The sequence below is a fragment of the Artemia sp. Qi Xiang Cuo genome, chromosome 6 (genome assembly GCF_049724085.1).
Source record: "Artemia sp. Qi Xiang Cuo chromosome 6, ASM4972408v1, whole genome shotgun sequence".
NCBI classification, from domain to species: domain Eukaryota; kingdom Metazoa; phylum Arthropoda; class Branchiopoda; order Anostraca; family Artemiidae; genus Artemia; species Artemia sp. Qi Xiang Cuo.
Window position 1 is genome coordinate 77,739,198 of NC_142799.1, and position 19,992 is coordinate 77,759,189.

At 38.4% G+C, this 19,992-nt stretch overlaps 1 protein-coding gene across 1 annotated transcript in view; it reads left to right on the forward strand.

Annotated features, from left to right (window-relative positions):
- The window catches only part of bs (serum response factor blistered), a 201,410-nt gene that overhangs the window by 155,071 nt on the left and 26,347 nt on the right, over positions 1–19,992 (forward strand). The window contains exon 5 of the mRNA XM_089091217.1: positions 3,222–3,323. Coding sequence (XP_088947343.1) covers positions 3,222–3,323 — 102 coding nt within the window. The remainder of the gene's footprint in view (positions 1–3,221; positions 3,324–19,992) is intronic.

The following is a 19,992-nucleotide window of genomic DNA, read 5'->3' on the forward strand; positions in this document are numbered from 1 at the left end:
TTGAACAAGTTTCCACTCAATTTTAATTAAGCTTAATCTTAATCTACTTAATCTTAATTTTAATCCGGTTTCGTTTGCACTGACCTTAGTACTTAGCCGGGGTATCAATGAATATTTCGAGCTCGATGTTAAATATTTTTCTTTTGGTTAAAACTTGTTTTTTGGAAGGAAAAATCGTAAATAAACTAAAACGTGAATTCAGAGGCACAAAAATTGGATTAAAAGAAGGGGGAGACATTCTCTTCATAAATGAGTCTATCGGAAGTATTAATTTCGCGTATAACCTGCCACTGTCTATTGAATGTATTAATCGGTAATTTCTGAGATAAGTTTTTTAGATTTAGACCATGTAGAATACTCCCGGAATGAAGCTATTGACAACTGTGACAGATCAACCCCCGAGGCAGCTAAGCCCTTTTTGGTTTGAATGGCTGACTTGAACAACCCTTTTTGGCTACTATTTCCATAACTTTTACATGGAGAGCTGAAACCATATTTTTTTTTGTGTAAACATCTTTTCCCCCGAAGATTTAACTAGGAGGAAATCTGTAAAAAAAATAAAGTTCAGTTGTAGCTGAATAATTTTGTTGATTTTTGTCATACAGTACATAACACTGTCTGAGATAATTGTTGAGCTGGCAGAAGTAATTGTTTTTGTAGTAACTTTAGGTCTCTCTTGTATATTATAAATATAAAATTTTGTTATATAAAGAACATAATTATATAATGGTCTACATTAGTGCGTAGACTAAGTTAAATAGCGACGTATCTCCCATGTATTATTCATTTTTTCCCAACCTGTTTACATAGAACAGACAATAGTGCAAAGTTGACAAAGGGCTCGTCCGAACGTAAATTCTGAGCTGCAGTGCCATTATTATCCAGTAAAAGAAAGAATCAGAAGGCACCCGGCCACCCTCGTTGTGCTTTCGACATAACATCTTTAAATTAGGTGTTGTTTTCTTAGACCACACTGCCGTTCAAAGACGAACAAATAAACTTTCAAATGGGGATAAATCCATTTATTTAGAAATTGAAAAAACAGGTACAAAAGTCCAGATATTTCAATCTCATATACAGCGACCGTCTTCAGTAGAAATAAAAATTGATCGAAATATCTGGACTTTTTTACCTGTTTTTTTTCACTGTCTAAATAAATGGATTTATCCCCATTTGATAGTTTATTTGACCCTCATCATTCATAGTCATTTCTCATTTCGGTTTTAGAGTAAATAATTTTTTTTTATTCAAATAAATGTAGAGTGCAAGGCCGTATCCAGAGGGTGGGGTTTAGGGAGTTTGAACCCCCTCCCCGAAATCTTTGTCCGATTCGTAAAAACGTAATAAAATGCATAAAAACAAATTTTTGATGAGTTGTCTAACGTTTTATGTACCCTCCCTCCGACAAAAATCCTGGATATGGCCATGGTAGACAGCAACGTTAAAACTTAAAATAGACATAAATTATCCTCTATTGGGGAGGCTGCCTTCACTTCAAGCTACCCCTCTTTTCTCTAATGTTTGCCAAGTATTTTCCTGAAATGATTTTAGAATCCAGAAAACCCAGTTATCGTTAATTGCAAGTGCTTTATTTGCCGCTCTCCTTTCAAAATGCTTGAACACAAACTTTATTGTTTCAATTAAATGGAACTAAATGAGCCCTTTCATTTTCGAAATATTGTGATCAAAGATTCTGAACTGTTTATAACCATGCTTAAATACAGTGGTTATTTTTAATAATTTGTATGTAAATTATCAGTTATTATTAGTTTAAATTTGTTATTATTATTGCTCTTGTGTCAGAGTATTCTTTCTCAAAGCATTAAGGTAATAAAAAAAAAGAAAAAAAAGAGTCAAGTTTTGGCATGAAGAGTGAGCAGCATTTGCGTAAGATCTCGCTCTAAAGCCTTTTTAAAACACTAAACAACTTTAGCATAAAGAGCGAGGGATTGAGGAGGGGGCAACCCCCTCATATACGGAATATTTTCTGTTTGTTTTAAGTTTTAATGTAGCTCCTTACTTTCAGTTGATTTTTTTTTATTTATTTAATAAAGGCAATGGAGAAAGTGTAGGAGCTATTGCTTCTGCGTTGACTGAGGCTGCAGACGGAGAGTCGCTAGGGGCCGATCCAGGATTTTTTTTAGCGGAGGGGGGGTGTGCAAAATAGGTTGATCCGATAAAAACAAATTTAGTGGGGGGGGGAATAGGCTGATCTGATAAACTTGCGTCAGGAGCAAGTTTAATTAACGCAAACCTGAGTTAAATAAGTAAATTACATTACATTAGACTACGCTAGGGGGGCGCTCCCTCGCCCCCTGGATCCGCCACTGACAGTCGTTGAGCTTGGCATCAAATAACTGGCAGCTAGCGGGAAACTAGAGATCGAAGGAAACCAGGATAAGCAGGGGAAAGTTTGGGAGGTGCAAGGGGGGCAGTTGCCCCCCCCCCTCAGTAATGTGAAGAAATAATTATTATATAGCCCATGCTCCTTGAATATCCGAAAGTAGACCCCTCTTACCCCGTCCCCCCCAATGAAAGTGTCGTAGAGTCGCCCTTGAGGATAAGTGAGCCATTATTCTCATCACTCAAAGTGACTCCTGCCGCAAACTTTCTGGGGCTCCGGGATGGTCTGCTAAAGACCTATTCACAATAAACTTTTATTAACACCGAGATTTGGCTAGTGTATATTTTCACTCCATTAGCACATTCGAAATCAATTATAAGGGAAACAGTGCCCTTGACCCTTTTCGGAAAAGTAGATCTCTATTCTTCTTCTTCATTTTCTTTCTTGATTTTTGATGCGACGCCTCGTATTAGTCAGAAACAGCCTACCCCCCCCCCCCCCTCCCTGGCAACTTTGTGTCCATTTATGCATCCTAGATCAAAATACGACTCCCAAAATTCATAGAGATGCTTGAATGTGGCGTTTATTCAAGAGTTTGTGCCATGAGGGGGATATAGAAAACACAAAATAAATCTGTTAAATGAAAAATATGGAAAATTTCCAAAAAATATAAAGTAATGAGAATTCAGAAATGGGATCCAGGCCTGATTCTCCCTGGATCCAGGCCCTTGTGACTGCCTGGATTGTACATTTCTTTTAAGAACAGAGAATAATGAAATTCATAATATAACAAGTTAGGTCCAAGGCGCTCTCAATAGTAACGCCTTAGTATCCTTTTGGTTGAAACTGACCATAATTGATGCCTTTGATGTTCTAGGAAATTTAATGAACCATTCAATTCAACAGAATCAAAGTCAGGATGTCAATAGGATCCCTTCGCCTTCCAGACCCTCTGGTGAAACTTATGTTAAAGAAACAGGTAAGACTAGTCAAAATCTTAATAATTTTAGCCCCAAAGGCAAGGCCGTACCCAGGATTTTTTTCGGAAGGTGTTTTACTCAAAGATTTTTTTCGGGGGGGGGGGGGGAGGGCTACGCAAAAAACTTAAAAAATGCATACAAAATTTGTTTATATCCATTTTCTTATTTTTTTTTACGAGTCAAACAAATATTCCGGAGGGGGTTCAGACCCCCCTAACCTCCCCCTGTGGGTACGGTCTTGCCCCAAAAGAGTTGAAAATAGAAAATTGCATATGTGGAGACCTGTTAACAGACTATTTTTTTCGCATTGTGAGCTCCAAATGGGGTGGGACTATTTTGTAAGGAAAGATTTAAGGGAAATGAGAACTTCTTGGGAGGGTGTAAAGAAGGAGGCTTTGAATAGATTGAGATTCAGAAGGAGCATGCGTATTTGTATTTGCCTCTGGTGGCTTGGTGTTGCTGTGAGTTGTTAGTAGTAGTAGTAGTAAATGAGATGAAAAAGTTTTGGAAATAATCCTGGAAACAAGAAAACTACTTTCAGTTCAAAGCTGTAAGTAGATTCCTAAACCTTGAATTTAGTTTAATTTTAGATTCATGAGAGGATTAACCCAATTCAGGGAAAATTTCTACCCTAAAGAAAGAATCTATCAGTTGTTGGTCTATGGTTTTCAATTGTAATTTAAAGAGGTGGGTTTACTGGCCAAAGGTTGCGTCTTGAATAGGTTAAATAAAGTAAAACATAGTTTTGTTTAGCAAAATTTTTGCAAAAAAATTCTTTACAATAGATTTTTTCATCTTAATGAGACACGGTCTAAAATAACGACATTCTTGTTGTTTTGCGGATTTTTATGTTTATCAAATTACAGAAAAACAATGTGGTCTTAGCAGAGTTGGGTTTTATGGCCCTGGTTTCATTGATGAAGTTAAACCCAAAGAGTATGGATAACTTACAAGAGTGAGAACTAGCGCTAGTGTCGACAAAAAACCTCAAAGCCATTTAGCGATTGACGGCATTTGTATTTTTTTAGTGTAATAATAAGAAAAATAAATTTAATTTATGTAGTTAGTAAGATATAGTAATTAGTAATAAGTGTCTGATTTCAGTTCCTGACAGCAAAATAATTACAAAGCTTGGAAAAATGCCAAGTGTCACCAAATATTAGATAGCGTTGAAGGTTTTATTTGCCGACTCTTTTAAGGTTTTTACTCTTTGGTTAGACCCTTGAGCTGCTGGGAAAACCTCATAAAGAAGTAATTGAAGCGATGCTCCCTCTGTGACAGAAACTGCAGTGCAGATTCTTAAGCAGCTTATTTGCATCTATTGTCCAAATTAAGCATGAAATCACGCTGTGCAGGCTATCAACATAAACATGAGCAATTGCAGTTGGCCTTAATTATGACAACACAAGAAGAAGAATTAGTCCTGAAAAGCATCGATAAAATTGGGCATGACTCAAACTATGTTCTTGGAAGAAAACGGCTAATTTTGTCAAGCGGAAATGTCCCAGCGACGTTGCTATGATGTCTGATATTAATTTAAGATTAATTTCAGAAATAAATTTAAGATTTATTCAGTCAAGCTTAGAATATAACCTTTGGCAATATATATTTTTAGCAGAAAAAAACGGCAAATTTTGTTAAAGGGCTGTTCACAATTAGATTTACTGATACCGAGATTTAACTAGCGCAAGTTTGAGCCAATCGGATGTTTCACAAGATTTTCGGATTGGCTGAAAAATTGTGATTGGCTCAAATTAGCGCTAGCTAAATGTCGGTATCAGTCAAATTTCATTGTGAATGGGTCTTTAGTGAACAAGTGACGTCGGTGTGTCAGTGCTGGTGGGTATACCTGATTGACAGTGCAATTCTTTGAGATTTTTCTAAAAAGAAAAAAAAAAAACTCCTTTGAATACTTATCCATAAAAATGTGGCTTTCATATTTGAAAAGCATTTTTAAAGCTGGTGGGAGAAGCAACTCTTTGGCTTTGATCTGAAGCGGAACCGGAACAAATATTCGCCATATGAAGACGTTTTTTTCGTCGGGTAGCAAGAGATCCACCTGCCAAATTCGACTGCTGTGAGACTTCCGGTCGGAGAAGCAACTTTTCAACTTAGCCCCTAAACGGAAGCCAATAAAGAATTTGCCTACATTAATATTCCTGCCGGCCGGAGAAGCAACTTTTCTGCTTTAGCCCAGAACGGAAGCAAATAAAGCGTTTGCCCACATAAATATATAAAGAAATCCAGCTTGGAAGCCAAATTCAACACCTCTTTGCCGGTCACCTGGAGAAGCAACGTTCCAACTTGGACCCAAAACCGGAGCGAATCAAATATTTGCCTACATGAAGACAATTTTCCATCGGATAACAAGAAAATCAGCTTCTGATGACGGGTTCGACTCCTGTGGGGGCTTAGCAGCTAAGATACCCGTAGAAATCTTTCCAAAAGGAGTGGCTGTGCCAACTTTTCCCGAGGGGGTGGGAGTGTTTTGAAAATGTTTTTTTTTGTTTACTGGAGCAGTATTCTTGTTTAATAAAAGCTTCGAATATGGGGAATATACTATTAACTAGTACTAACACTACATTGCAGCATCAAGTCGCCTGATGCCGACACAATGCCTCTGCTTCACTTCCGACCCTGGCCTATTCAAAGCATTCTTTATCCGCTCCCATGAGGTTCCAATTTCCTTTAAATCCTTTGTTATGACCTCTTCTCACTCCATTCGAGGGTGACCTGCTTTTTATTTGACCCCAGATGATGGTCCCAGGGCTGTATTCAAGATTTTTTCGGTGGGGGGGGAGGGTAAAAGGGATTTTTTTTTTGGGGGGGGGAGGTTACAATTAAAAAAAATGACAAATTTGTTTATGTTTATTTTTGTTACGTTTTCACGAGTCAGACAAAAATTGGGGGGGGGGGCGTATGGTCCAGAAGCAGAATCTTTGGAGACATAAGAAAAATAACGTTAAGGAAAGAGACAAGGCTTAATTTATAAGTTCGAGTTGATTAAAAATGACACAGGAAGCGGAATATATTCCGTAAAGAAGTTATAAAACTTGGCATGACTCAACAACACCTGCATATATTTTTCAAGCAGGAGTATCTGCGAAAATTATTCTGAGGAGGGAGGAGACATATATTGGAAGAGAGACTTCTTATTTACGTAGGAGGTTTCTCACGTAAAAAACTTTCGGGCTGAGAAAGTCATATATTGATAAAAAGTTCCAATTGGTAAAGAATAACCAGGTGCATTATTCCATAATGCTGTTTTGAAACTTGGTCTGACTGAAAACGCCGCATGATTTTTTTTTTTTCAAGAGAAAAAATCAAGGTTAAGGTCTTCGATGTTTATTCTTAGAAGGCGTAGATGTGACAAAAGGGGCATTTTTGCTTCAATGATTTTCTTAAATAAAAAACTTAAATGCAGATAAATCATTTAAGCTGACCCCTTCCTCAACTAAGCAACCCGAGTATGAATGACGATGATCAGGAAATGGAATATTTTGAGAGGCAGAAATTGGACTCTTTCAATTTTTCCTGGGCCATTTTTATATTATAAAAGTGCTACCTCTGGAGAATTCTTGTCTCTTGGGCGACATAGCCACGCACGCAGCTGACAATAACGTAATTGGCTCCGTATACTATCAATTAATTCATTGCACAGCAAGGTTGCTATAAAAAAATTGAACCTCAAACCAAAGCTGACTCCCCCTCTCCCCCAATCTAATTAGGCTCGTATATGTATGCACCAGAGTTGATGTTTTTTTAACCTCATTTCTAACGTCAGTGCTATATTTAATGCATGTGCCTTTTTATAAATACAATCAGAAGAGCAATTAGGAAAGTTTCACGTCCGATAAATTTTAATTCAGTAATTTAATTGGTCTCTAATTTAATACAAGCCGTATTTAATTAGCTTGCGTTGTGCCGGCCATTTTTAAAAGGGATGTAAGTCTGAGCACCCGCTGGCTGCGATGGTAATCAGCACCTGAATACAAGTATTCACATTAGTGACGTCATTCACATTGAAATGTTTTTTTTTTCAAAATTAAGGCTCTAGATTATAGTCAGCCGAAGGCTGTATGTCCTGCCCATGACCCACCAAGGGGCCTGCATCCCCTTGCATCCCCACGTTGGGAATCACGGTTCTAGAATAAGGCCAAACAACCTAATTGAAATTTCAGTGGGTTAGCGCTTAGCATTTGGCCACAGGCAGGGTTGAAACCAAGTCATTTTCACTGTCTAAATAACGCTTTTTGAAACATGTGGACACTAGGGCGCTTTTAGCTGTAAAATGGATGTTTTTTTGCTAAAGACACATTTTAAATAAAAGTTGAAATAGGGATAAAACCCATTTATAAAATACCAGATATTTCGGTCACATATGCAGTGACCGTCATCGCTTTTACTACTGATGACGGTCACTGCATATGTGACCGAAATATCTGGTATTTTTGTGAATTTCTATCACTGTTATCGTCATCACTGTCTATTAAATGGGTTTTATCAGTAGAACCCTATCATGAGGTCCCACGAGTCACCCCTGCTGCCATCTACAATTGAGTCTGACTCTGATCCCACACCATATATGGACATAGACTCCCTAGGGGAAATGGATTTCTGAGAAATTGATTGCGTAATCGAAGGGGAAATGATTTTCTGAGAAATTGATTGCGTGATCGATTGGAAATTGTATTGATCCGATAACTGGAAACAAATCAAGTGTCTCGTTCTAAGCCAATCAGAGGGCTGGTTACATATTAGCGGGAGAGGATTGCAGAGAATATAAGGAAAGAATTTTTGCTATAGTTTTTTTTATTAGTCTGTGAATAGAATTCAAAGGAGTGAGAAGAACAGTTTGATTTTACTCATTCGGATATTCATTTGTATTGATGATGATGACGAGTGGAATGTTTACCCTATTAGAAGTTGATAGTGGAGTTGGTAGCAATAATACAAGAGCACCAAACATTGCGGTGGAAATCACGAGAGGATAACGGCTTTGTCTGGAATGGGATGAAGTATATGCAAGATATGTGATATCCTTGAGATGGGATGAAGTATATGCAAAATATGTGATATCCTTGAGCAAATTTAAAATGGAGGATCAATTATGTTTCGCTGCAAAAGTTGATATAGCACATGTGAATAGACTTCAATGTGCTTTAAGTGCATTAGTGAAACATATTGAAGACAATAAACTGTATTGCTAATTGTACATGCTTAGTATTATTGTTGTTGTAATTATTCAATAAAATTGTTTCGAAATCGAAAATGTTTCCTTTCTTTTCTGGTTAGGTTGGAATGCTAGGGCTAACGATTCATGGTCAGTCTATAGTCAGCAGTCAGAGTGAAAGGATTGAAAAAATGAATAAATTTGAGAAAGAGAGAATTAGATCAAATCCAGTGTTTGTGGAAAAACATTTGATTTTGGATGATGACTTTCTCGAGTTATCTCTTCAACGCAGGATATTCTCTCGTCAAGCACACTTGACAATATAATGAAAACTGATTCTCCCCCATTGGACTATTGTATGAAACTTTGTCGATGTGATTCAAATGCTTCTACTCAATTTATTGATATTTTAATTGGAAAAAAGGAGAATAATATAGTGGATATACTTTTGAAAACATTCCCAATGGATTCAATGTAGATGGCTCTCCCCGCCATTTGAAAGAGATGAAATCAAAGACTTGCTCCTCTCTCATTCCTCCACCTTGAATTTATCCGTCGGCATGGACGATCAGTTGTGTTTTAGCTGTGAGAGAGTCAAGTGATATTGGAAACCAAAAAAAATAAACTGTTCTATACTTGTCAATTGTGCATGCACACTCTTGGCAGTTGGACTCAATGTGAGAATTGTACAATTATTGATGACTATAGTGAAAAGTGGAAATTATGTAATCCTTGTAAATTACATAGAGGCTATTCAGTACAAATTAAAGGATGTAATTTATGTTTTAAGGAGATTTGTGACTCTCACCCTAGAGGACATCTGTGCTCCAATTGTCACTATGATAAATGTTATCAGTGGGAGAATACTTACCCCTCTATTATTAAAATGAATCCCAAACGTGATTTCACTTAATTTCTACGAGATTGGTATCGTCGTGGATTTAAATTATTCTGGGAGGAAGAATCGGGTCTGCGATTCAACTGATGGGGTAAGAAGACAATTTGGTTTGTACGTCATCGTTGTGAGGACACTGTCTTTTTTGACTATAAACCAAGTGATTTTTATTTGGCAGTTACCGATTGTCATCCACAATTTGAAAAGACTGTATTTGATATTGCTTCAAACAGTCAGTTTGAAACTCGTGAATTTCCTTATATGAATGCAAATAGTATCATTGACTATACAAAGAGATATGACAAGAGTGAAGTTACATTATACTGTAGAAAATGTGACCCTGACTTTGCAGTCAATCAAGATCAATATACAGTGAATCCAAATGAAAAACCGGCATTAGTGGTTCACGACAGTTGCCTATACATCGAAGAAGATGAAGAAATCTAAAGTGAAGATTTAAAGACATTGTTGTATATATATGCATTTTATTAATAAACAAATTTACAAACATTTTTTAAGCACTTTACTCTTAGGGCACTGAAATTTATACTGTTTAGGTCTGAGAGGATGTTTTCCACTAGGAAGTCGTTCAGACGTGGATTGTCAACATAAATGTGAGAAAACTGCTCGTAAGTATAGCCGCGACATCAGAACACAAAATATAGTAGTGCATGGAAGCCACAGCTTTTAGTTGTCAGATCCTGCACTCTCCTCCGATTTTGAATAATAGTTTTCCCACTGCTCTCAATATAGTTGCTGATGTGGGGTGTGTAGAATGTATAGGGTAGACCAAGAGGATAAAAAAATTCAATCGTCTTCACTGTTTGAAAGATGCACAGCCAATGACCTGTCAACACAGTCGCCTGACTGCTATTAACAATAATCAAGCTGTTGTTGACAATTTGAATTTTTCCAAGAAAGTCCGACGGCAGACAATAGGATTTGTACTGGGACATGTAGGGATCCATATTAAATACATTGATTATTTGACTTGTTTTCAAGGTGCCGAGTCTAGTAGACCACTGCCTTCGGGAGTGATTTCCCAATAGGTTTCAAGTTGATTTAGCGAGATTAGTGCAATACTCTCCGGCAATGGGTTAGCAAATGTACATTCTAAACGTACACTCCCCGTACGTGCTATACTCATATCCTGGGTGCCAGACAAATCCAGTACAATGATACCATGTGTTTTAGGAAACATATCTTCGGTTAGGTAACTCGGTTCATTCTCTAGATACTCTTTTGCTTTTTTTAATGTGCTGTTAGAGACAACTTTAGAAAGGGTTTTGGGGGAACTTAAACTTCCCGCTTCACCAATATTTTCATAGACATGTTTCAGAACCTCACAACGATTTTGAACGCAAACACGTAGTGTAATGCCCACTCCTCTTTTGCACACTGGAGGGTGAATCAATCCGTCTTCGCTTTTGACTAGCAGTCACAGGTGTTATAAAATCATTGCTGCTGCTGCTGCTAGTATTGTCAAATATTGAATCTTCTTCTTTTTTAAATGGTGTTGGTGTTCGTGTTGTTGGAGGACTATATTCTTTTAGTTTCTGTAGAATTTGCTTATTGCCAATAAGACTTTTGGGAAAGTTTGATACATTTAGAAAGGTGTATAGATTATTGTCAAAGGATAAATCTTTTACGATTCGTCACCATGTCACAAATTAAATCAACTAGATTATAACTTTATCCCTGAATAATAATTCGTTTCCCTTTGCTGTCGACTTGAACTTGATGTTCATGAGCTTCCAAAATAAGATATGATAGTACTCTTTTACTCTGTTCCTGATAGGTAACTGGCAATAGGTTTCCAATTTTCGATACAATTGAACTCAATTCCTTCTCCTTTGGTTGCACCGCTGCTGCAGAATCTTGAGATGTTCCCTGTTTGGAGGGATCGGTAACAGTGACAGCGGCGGGTCTCTCACAATAAGGTTTATATTTTTCCACACGTCGCAATGCATCTTGAATTAAAAGCAGTTTTTTGTCATCGGCAATATTCTCATCATTAATGAATTTGCTTAGATTGTCTTCAAAATGTTCGACGGGCGAGAGGACAAGTTCAAATGGTGTCAATTTATAGGGTTTAGCCATTCTCTCTCTCTCTAGAGAAGACTGTTTACAAGTCCTGCAATTATTGGAAGTAAAAGTGTGAAAAAGCTACCGCCCACTTGAAGGAGACGTTTTCTTTTAAAAAAATTTTCCCTTGTTTTTACAAGCCAAGGCGCGTACAGTGGAACGATGTTGCTTTGTCTGTTGTCTAACACCTTATGGCAGTTGAACATTGCCCTCGGTTAAATTTAAAGAAAGTTCATATATTAGATGAAGGAAATCATTGTCAACACCATGTTTGAGTATAGCCTTCCTGAGTGGAGGTTTTGAAGTGCCTAAAACGGAAAATAAATGCCGTTGTTTGTGTAGTGTCTTCAGTGTCATAATGTCAACTAATAGCCTTTTCTACTGTTCACTGGAAGATATACTGTAATTTCTTTGTTGAAAATGTCGGTGACTACACGTGGATCCTCGGGCGTGCTCTGATTAACATCCAGCAAAATGTAACAGTAGGGCTTATTAGTCGCCTGAGTGTACGCTGACTGCAGAAATTTAGGGGCGCCGGGGTATATTTGCTTATTGAGAGTTATTAGCGAGCTAGAATCACGACCAACTCGGTAGATAATATAGATGGTGCAATTCAAGGCAAGGGTTCGCATACATTTGCTCTGATGAAACAGATTGTGTAGAACTAGGGTTATGGAAATATGTTCATGGTGAGAGCGAACGGTGAACAGTTGTAGCATTTCCTGTGAGAATTGTTCAATGGATTCAGCCAAATCATCAATAATCAGCCAAGAGTTTGGTTTAATACTATTGGAAACATCATGTCCTTGTATGGATTGTATTGATATGGGTGTGGCAATAGCTTTTATTTGATAATAAGACTCCTGCCAAATACTATAGCAATAATAAATTTTCTTTGGTTTTTGCAAAAACATTTTCTGACAATTTTGAATTATTTTAGCTAAAAGTGTTGTTTTCCCCGACATTGATGGACCACACAGAAACTATCTGACGGGTGTTTTAAATTGATACATGCTGCTGCTGCTGACAACAGTTGGACTACAACTAACTGTAAATCATTCTTGTCCAATGAATAAGTAGTAGTAGTAATAATTTTCCCATAGATCTATCTAGTACAAGAACAACAAAAACAATATTTCGTGGTCATTTATTTGACATGAAAATTCTATTTGTTAAACAAGAACAACGATAACACTTTATGTAAAAAATTTATTATAAAACACTTCTGTTCAAACATGAACAACAACAACAACAATAACACTTTATGTACAACATTTAGAATAAAAACTCCTTTGTTCATCAAGAACAGCAACACTTTTTTGTTCACCATTACTTTTTACACATTAGCACACACACTTTTTGTACAGTAAATCACATGAAAAAACACTTTAAAAAAATAGCACAGTTGAACATTATGAATCTAATACCCTCCACCTCCGGGGCCTCGGGGCCGAAGGACGGCCACGGGCGGGACCCCCCACCCCCGGGAGTCGCGGGGCCCACCGCGGGTGGGACCCCCCACCCCCCGGGGCGCTGTATACAATAGTTGTCGTCACTACAGGTTAGGTTGGGTCAGTGGTTGGGTTAAGGTGAGGTTGGGTTAGGGTTAGTTAATTTATGAAAGGTTTGTGGTTAGGTTAGTTAATTTATGAAAGGTTAGTGGTTAGTGGTTGGGTTAGGGTTAGTGGTTAGGTTAATTTATCCAGACCAAGTTGATTGCGATAGTCTATGCATTCAACCCGGTCTGAAATAAGGTAGTGGTCATGTGGCAGTACACTTACACCATTCTCGATTACATAGACTTTGTCGGATATACACGACATTGAATTCTTTTCCACTCTTACAGTATAATTTCTGTACTGTAGAGAGCAAATTGCAAGCACGTGTGCTCTCGGCACTAGGCTACTTTCTAGACAGTCTCTGTACACGCACATGTTGAAATTGCTCTTTACAAAATGTGTAGGCACCCCTTTACACGCCTGCTTTACATCCCCGTTATGTGTTTCTACACAATAAACTTTAGGACCCGGGAACACCCCCTGGATATTTAATCGCTCCCCGTCTCTGATTTTAACATTGGTAGTTGGCTGGGGGCTTGACGTTTCACCAACTCGGGGTAGAGGGACGGATTCCAGTTGGTGAAATCCATCCGCGAGCTGATGTGTTCCCCATTTTCTAAATCTCCCAATAAATCCTCGGTTTTTACCTTTAACAGCGGATAATATGTATCCCCATAGTAAACTTGAACCTCCCCCTCCCGTGGCCATTTCACCTTGCACACATTGTAAAAAAACGACAACATGAGCTTTTTGGAAATTTCAAGTACTGAACTACCTCCCGCTATATTCTTGTTAAGTACCACATTTCTCTTTTTCCTGTGTAGAAGAACCATGCCAGCCTCAATGCTCGTGAACGTTGTAAAATTGGGGTCGGCAATAATCCGTGCACACTCTTGAGGATCATTCACGACGTCGCAGCGAGATCTGTTGCGTACGCTATCACACATTTTGCCAAATGCTGAATTTAGAATGAGTTTGTACATTTCCTTCTCTACTTTACTGTTTGCCCGAGAGCGTTTATCAACAAAAGTGTCGATAAACGTCTTTAAGTATGGTTTCTGATTGAATTGCAGGACCCTATGTATTATAGTGGTCTTGAAACCATTGTTCACCATCCATTGCAAAAGCACATGGTGAACAACGATATTCTCTTTAGGGTCCAAATCTGCAATCAGTTGTTGCTTAAAGGGGGTCCAGTGCATCCCCATATCCTCAACCAATGATCGATTTTAGGGGCTCAGTGAGTCACTGCTCACTGGTCGATTGATAAAGGGAAAAACAAAATCTCTGACTGAATCGTGAAGTGCCAGTTGAATATGCCCGTCAATTTCAAAGAACCATCCTTGTGGTCCATTGTCCTCGACGGTATTAATGTCAGGGAACTCACAAGGATTCTCAAGCCATTGATAGTTCCCACACGGCAAAGAGTAGTGAGACATTGCCGAGGGGTACAATGAGTTCATGTCCAAGAACACTGCATTTGACTTTGCACCGGTGTTTTGTCCGCTCGGATCGGTTGACAAGACGCGATCCCCATGAAAAACATACCCTCCCCTTATAGATCTTTCTACAAATAGGTGTTGATCCACGTCGGTGATTAGACCTATTTCCTCCCTACTAATTTTTTAAATCAAGTCCATCACCAAATGCGGTGTGGAAAAATAATAGCCTATATCTAGTCCGAACTCTGAATAGATTTGGTCTGTGTTCTTGCAGACTATGTCTAACAGGGTTAAAACGTCACTGGCCAAGTACAGTCTACAATAATCCCACCCATTTTTACAATCCCCCTTAAACCACACCTTCTTGGCAAACTCATAGTCCTCGGCTGTGCATTCACTGTTCGTGAGTGAATTATAGAAAGCTTCAATTGGAGGTAATTTCATCTCGCTAAAGCGAGCGCCAGAACAGTAATAGTCGTATGTGTATACACCTTTACAGGTCAATAGGTCATACATTTCACTGTCTGGAAAGTGCTGTTTAAGCAATGGAAAACTATCAAAATTGTCGCTTTTCTGCACTTGAATCAATTGACTCAATGCCTTGGAAAAAAATTAAAAGAATCTAAAAACCTGATTTTATTCCAGCACGTATGCCCATTATTTACTACCTACTATTTCAGCTCGAGAAGCAACAACTTCTCGGCCGATTTGGGAATGATGATATAGGTAAATGAATTATTTACCCATGGAATATCTACTCCCCTCCCTCCCTGTGCATACGTGCCAGTGCCGGTAAAATAAATTTTAAATCATAATTTGAATTATGAATAAAAACTGGGATAAGAAACTACTGGCTAACATTTAAGTTACAAGATTGATGCGCTACCCCTCTAAAATTACTCCCTCCTGACGCTGTGTCCGGCCTCAAGTGACTGGGATCTCTGACTTTCCCCTTCCCCCAGCTTTTCCCTCTTGTGTCGTTCCCTTTTTGCTCCTCTTCAAACTCCCCCTTACCAACCCAGCATATTTTTTGATTTTTAATCACGAGATAATCCTCTGCAGACGACGCCATTGGATAACGCGTATTTCTCAAATGAGAAATAGCACCATTAGCGGTGCCAATTAATTTAGTCAGTGCCTTGATCATACACTCTCCCTCATCCAATGTTTCAACTATTTCTAACAACTGCCTGGTGTTAGAACTGTCTCTTTGTGTGTGGGCATAGGACACTGCAATAGCTTGGTGTTCTTAGATTCGGTTTGGAAATCAAGGATCGTTCACTTCCCCCAGCTTCGCCTCACAGTCCAACGAGATTTTATTGCTCTGGAGGAGGGTGTTTTGAAAATTTTTGAAACGTAAAATGGCCCTATCCCATGAAACCGTTTCCATTGACTGGTAGCCTTGCCGTCTCCAATGCTTCATATGATTTTGTAACTTTAATTATGTCAAGAATCGAGATAAGCATATCGGAAAGTAAAAACGTGTCCCCCTAGTCTTGCCATCTCCCAGAACTCTATAAAAACCTTTTCTCGGGTTGAAATGGCAAATTAAATTGGTAAGGTCCCTAGATGGTGGTGTTTACAACAACCAAACCCAGTGTTTGACCAATTCAATCGACGGACCTCTTACTGGGAACACCACCCCCTTCTTTTTCGAACGAACCCCATCTTTAAATTCAATTTCATACTGAACCACAGTAACGCCGATATTTAAATGGGCATTGGCCCTTTCAAAAATATCAATAAACCTGAGCGTTACTGGGTATTTTCCCTCTAAAAAAGTGAAATCTACAATGGGAAAATTGGACCCCTCCTTCCCATGTACAGCCCAATCATCTAAATTCGTCTTGGTAGCATCATCTGCTGGAGGCTGAAATGCTGATATGAGGAAAGCGTACTTGAAACATTTTTGAGCTGTTTCAAAACAGATCCGTTGGACACCATGACAACCTACTAGATCAGGATTATATTTTAAAACTTTATCCCTCTCAGACCCACCTGCCCCCTCCCCTCTTACAATAAAATCTTTCTTAAATTTACAGATATTAACGCTTAAATTTTCAACATAAAGAACTACTGACCCGCTCCCATTTTCGTTATAATTCTCGAGATGCGCAATAATATGACCTATCCACTCGGAAAAAGCACCCTCAAAATTCTCTAAATTTGGATAGATAACACGCATCTCGGTATGTGCATAATGGTGGTAAACTTCACTTTTTCTCTCATTTAAATAAAACACTTTAAAACAATAGAAACCTTAATTGAATCCCTACCACCCCACAATTGAATTTGGTTCTCCAGCAGTGCACGAATTCTATCTACATAGTTATGCACAATTTCTACGGGGTCAAACACAAAATTACCACACAAAAGCGAATTAAAAGGGTCACCAAAAGTTGCAGTGTAGACAACTATTGTATTTAAAATTGAGTTTGATAGTTTAAATTCGGGAAATGTCAAATTGGATATTACCCCCCTCCCCCACCCCCTCTTGTATATTATTATCAACACCCCCTCCCCCACCTCCTCCTCTTGTATATTATCAACACTCCCTCCCCCACATTGTTCAATAATAGGGTTATGGGAAGCCCCTTCATTCGATTGAAGTGGAACTATGTTATCAGGGGATAGAGGAGGGTTCCCCGTTAATTCTCGGGTAAAATCGTCTAAAAGCTGCAAGGTGTTTGGACTCAGCAAAGGTAAGTCCCCCTGCTCAACTGTGCTATTATCAACTTTTAAAAGAAAATCCCTGAAAAAGTCATCAATGTTATCAGGAATAAATTCAAGTGAATTAACGCTGACCTGCTGAGATATTTCATTGTTGCTGTTGTTGTAAAGCCCCATAGGCGCGTCCTCTCCATCTCCAACTGACGAGCAGGGGGGAGATGGCGAGTATGGAACCAGAACGATCTATAAAGGAAAAATAGCTTATTTTCATAGTGTCTAAATCACCCTATTTTTGAAAAATTGGATTATTATTTACATGTGCTTAGTAGCATTTGGTTTATGCCTTATATCCTGAAAGTTCCAGCTAAATAAAATCTAAAACATTACAAATTAGGTTTTGTTTTTGTTCAAACAATCACCCCCCCCCCCCCACAAAAAAAACATTTCATATTAATAGCGCATATCTGCTTTGAAAAAAAACGGTGTCTTTACTTGGTTTGAAATAGATAGCCTAACTCATTCAGATCATCCCCCGAAAATAGCTTATTTTGAATGTGTATAAACCAACATCGCTTGACCCTAAATTTGTTAATATAAATTTGTTATTTTCAAGATATTCTGGAAAATGTAATTAAATGGGAACCGTTAACTCCTATTGAATGTCTCCCCAAAATCTTGGGGATTTTGTAATATTGTCGTATAGTTGTCAACAATGTTACGCAAATTAGAATCCGTATGTGTAAGAGATAAATGGTATAATCTCTCTCCTTCAAATTGAGTGGGGAGAAAACATCTTTAGCAAAAAATATCTTTTAAAAACTCTAAAACAATTTTACAGTGTTGAAAAAAAAGCGAAAAGAAAAGGCCTAAAAAGATGGAAGAAATAGGTAGAAACAATTTGTAAAAATGCTCGAATTTGCAAATTTTGACTATATTTGGGTACCGGATGGTCCTGGCATAGCATACTGGAGGGCAACCTCCTGACCTTGTGTAGGTGGGGCAGCGATGTCACGGGCTTGGGGGGATGAAGCCTTGGGGCTTGTCATCGTGTGTGCAGCCGTCTAATATCTTTTCAACTTCCTGAAAGTGACATCAGGTTGAGCTACAGCTCGCTGGTCAGGGGCTTGCGTTGAGGATGTAGCTTGCCCAGACTGCATAGGGGCTGGCACTGAGGGGACTGCCTCGTCCTCTCTGGCTCTCTTCATTGGAGGGGGGGGGGCAATACGTGGAAAAACTGAGAGCCAATGGAAATAATATTAAACTACTTGTTCCTCATACAATCACCAATCAACGTCATATTGCCATGGGGTCACGCACCTTCACCGATTCATCCTTTATCAATGGCGAAATTACGTCAAAACTCGCTTGGGCATTTTAAAAAGCGCCAGTGCAATAAGTTCGTGGACAGGGAATTGAAAAAGTTTTGAAGTGTCCGGAATTTCATCTCTTTCGGTCAAAGAAAATGGTGTGCCATCCAAGAATCGATCCGATGCCAAATCCTAAAGGACAAAGTGTGAGCTTACCAAGCAACCCCAATTTCATGATTTGCTCTTATTTTAAAATGGTATAACCGAAGAAATGTTTGCTAAAACACATGGTATCATTGTACTGGATTTGTCTGGCACGCAGGATATGAGTATAGTACGTACGGGGACTGTGCGTTTAGAGTGTACATTTGACAACCCATTGGCTGAGAGTATTGCACTAATCTCACTAAATCAATATGAAACCTATTGGGAAATCACTCCCGAAGGCAGTGTTCTACTAGACTTGGCACCATGAACACCAGTCAAATAATCAATGCATTTAATATGTATCCCTACATGTCACTGTACAAATCCTATTGTCTGCCCTCAGACTTTCTTGGAAAAATTCAAAGTGTGAACAATAGCTTAATTATTGTTAATAGCAGTCCGTTGACTGGGCTGACGGGTCATTGGCTTTGAATCTTTCAAACAATGAAGACGATTGAATTTTTTGATCCTCTTGGTCTACCCTATACATTCTTCACACCCCACATCAGCAACTATATTGAGAGCAGTCGAAAAACTATTATTCAAAATCGGAGGAGAGTGCAGGATCTGACAACTAAAAGCTGTGGCTTCCATGCACTACTATATTTTGTGTTCCGATGTCGCGGCTATACTTACGAGCAGTTTCTGAACATTTATGTTGACAATCCACGTATGAACGACTTCCTAGTGGAAAATATCCTCTCAGACCTGTACAGTATAAATTTCAGTGCCCTAAGAGTAAAGTGCTTAAAAAATGTTTGTGAATTTGTTTACTAATAAAATGCATATATATATATATATACAACAATGTCTTTAAATCTCCACTTTAGATTTCTTTTTCTTCGGTGTATAGGCAAATGCCGTGAACCACTAATGCTGGAAAATCATTTGGATTCGCTGTATATTGATCTTGATTGGCTGCAAAGTCAGGTTCATATTTTCTACAGTACAATGTAACTTCACTCTTGTCATATCTCTTTGTATAGTCAATGATACTATTTGCATTCATATAATGAAATTCACGAGTTTCAATCTGACTATTTGAAGCAATATCACATACAGTGTTTTCAAATGGTGAATCACATTCGGTAACTGCCAAATAAAAATCACTTGGTTTATAGTCATAATAGACAGTTTCGTCACAACGATGACGTACAAACCAAATTGTCTTGTTACCCCAACAGTGGAATTGTAGACCAGATTCTTCCTCCCAGAATAATTTAAATCCGCGACGATACCAATCTCATAGAAATAAACTAAAATCACGTTTGAGATTCTTTCCAATCATAGCGGGGTAAGTATTCTCCCACTGAACACATTTATCATAGTG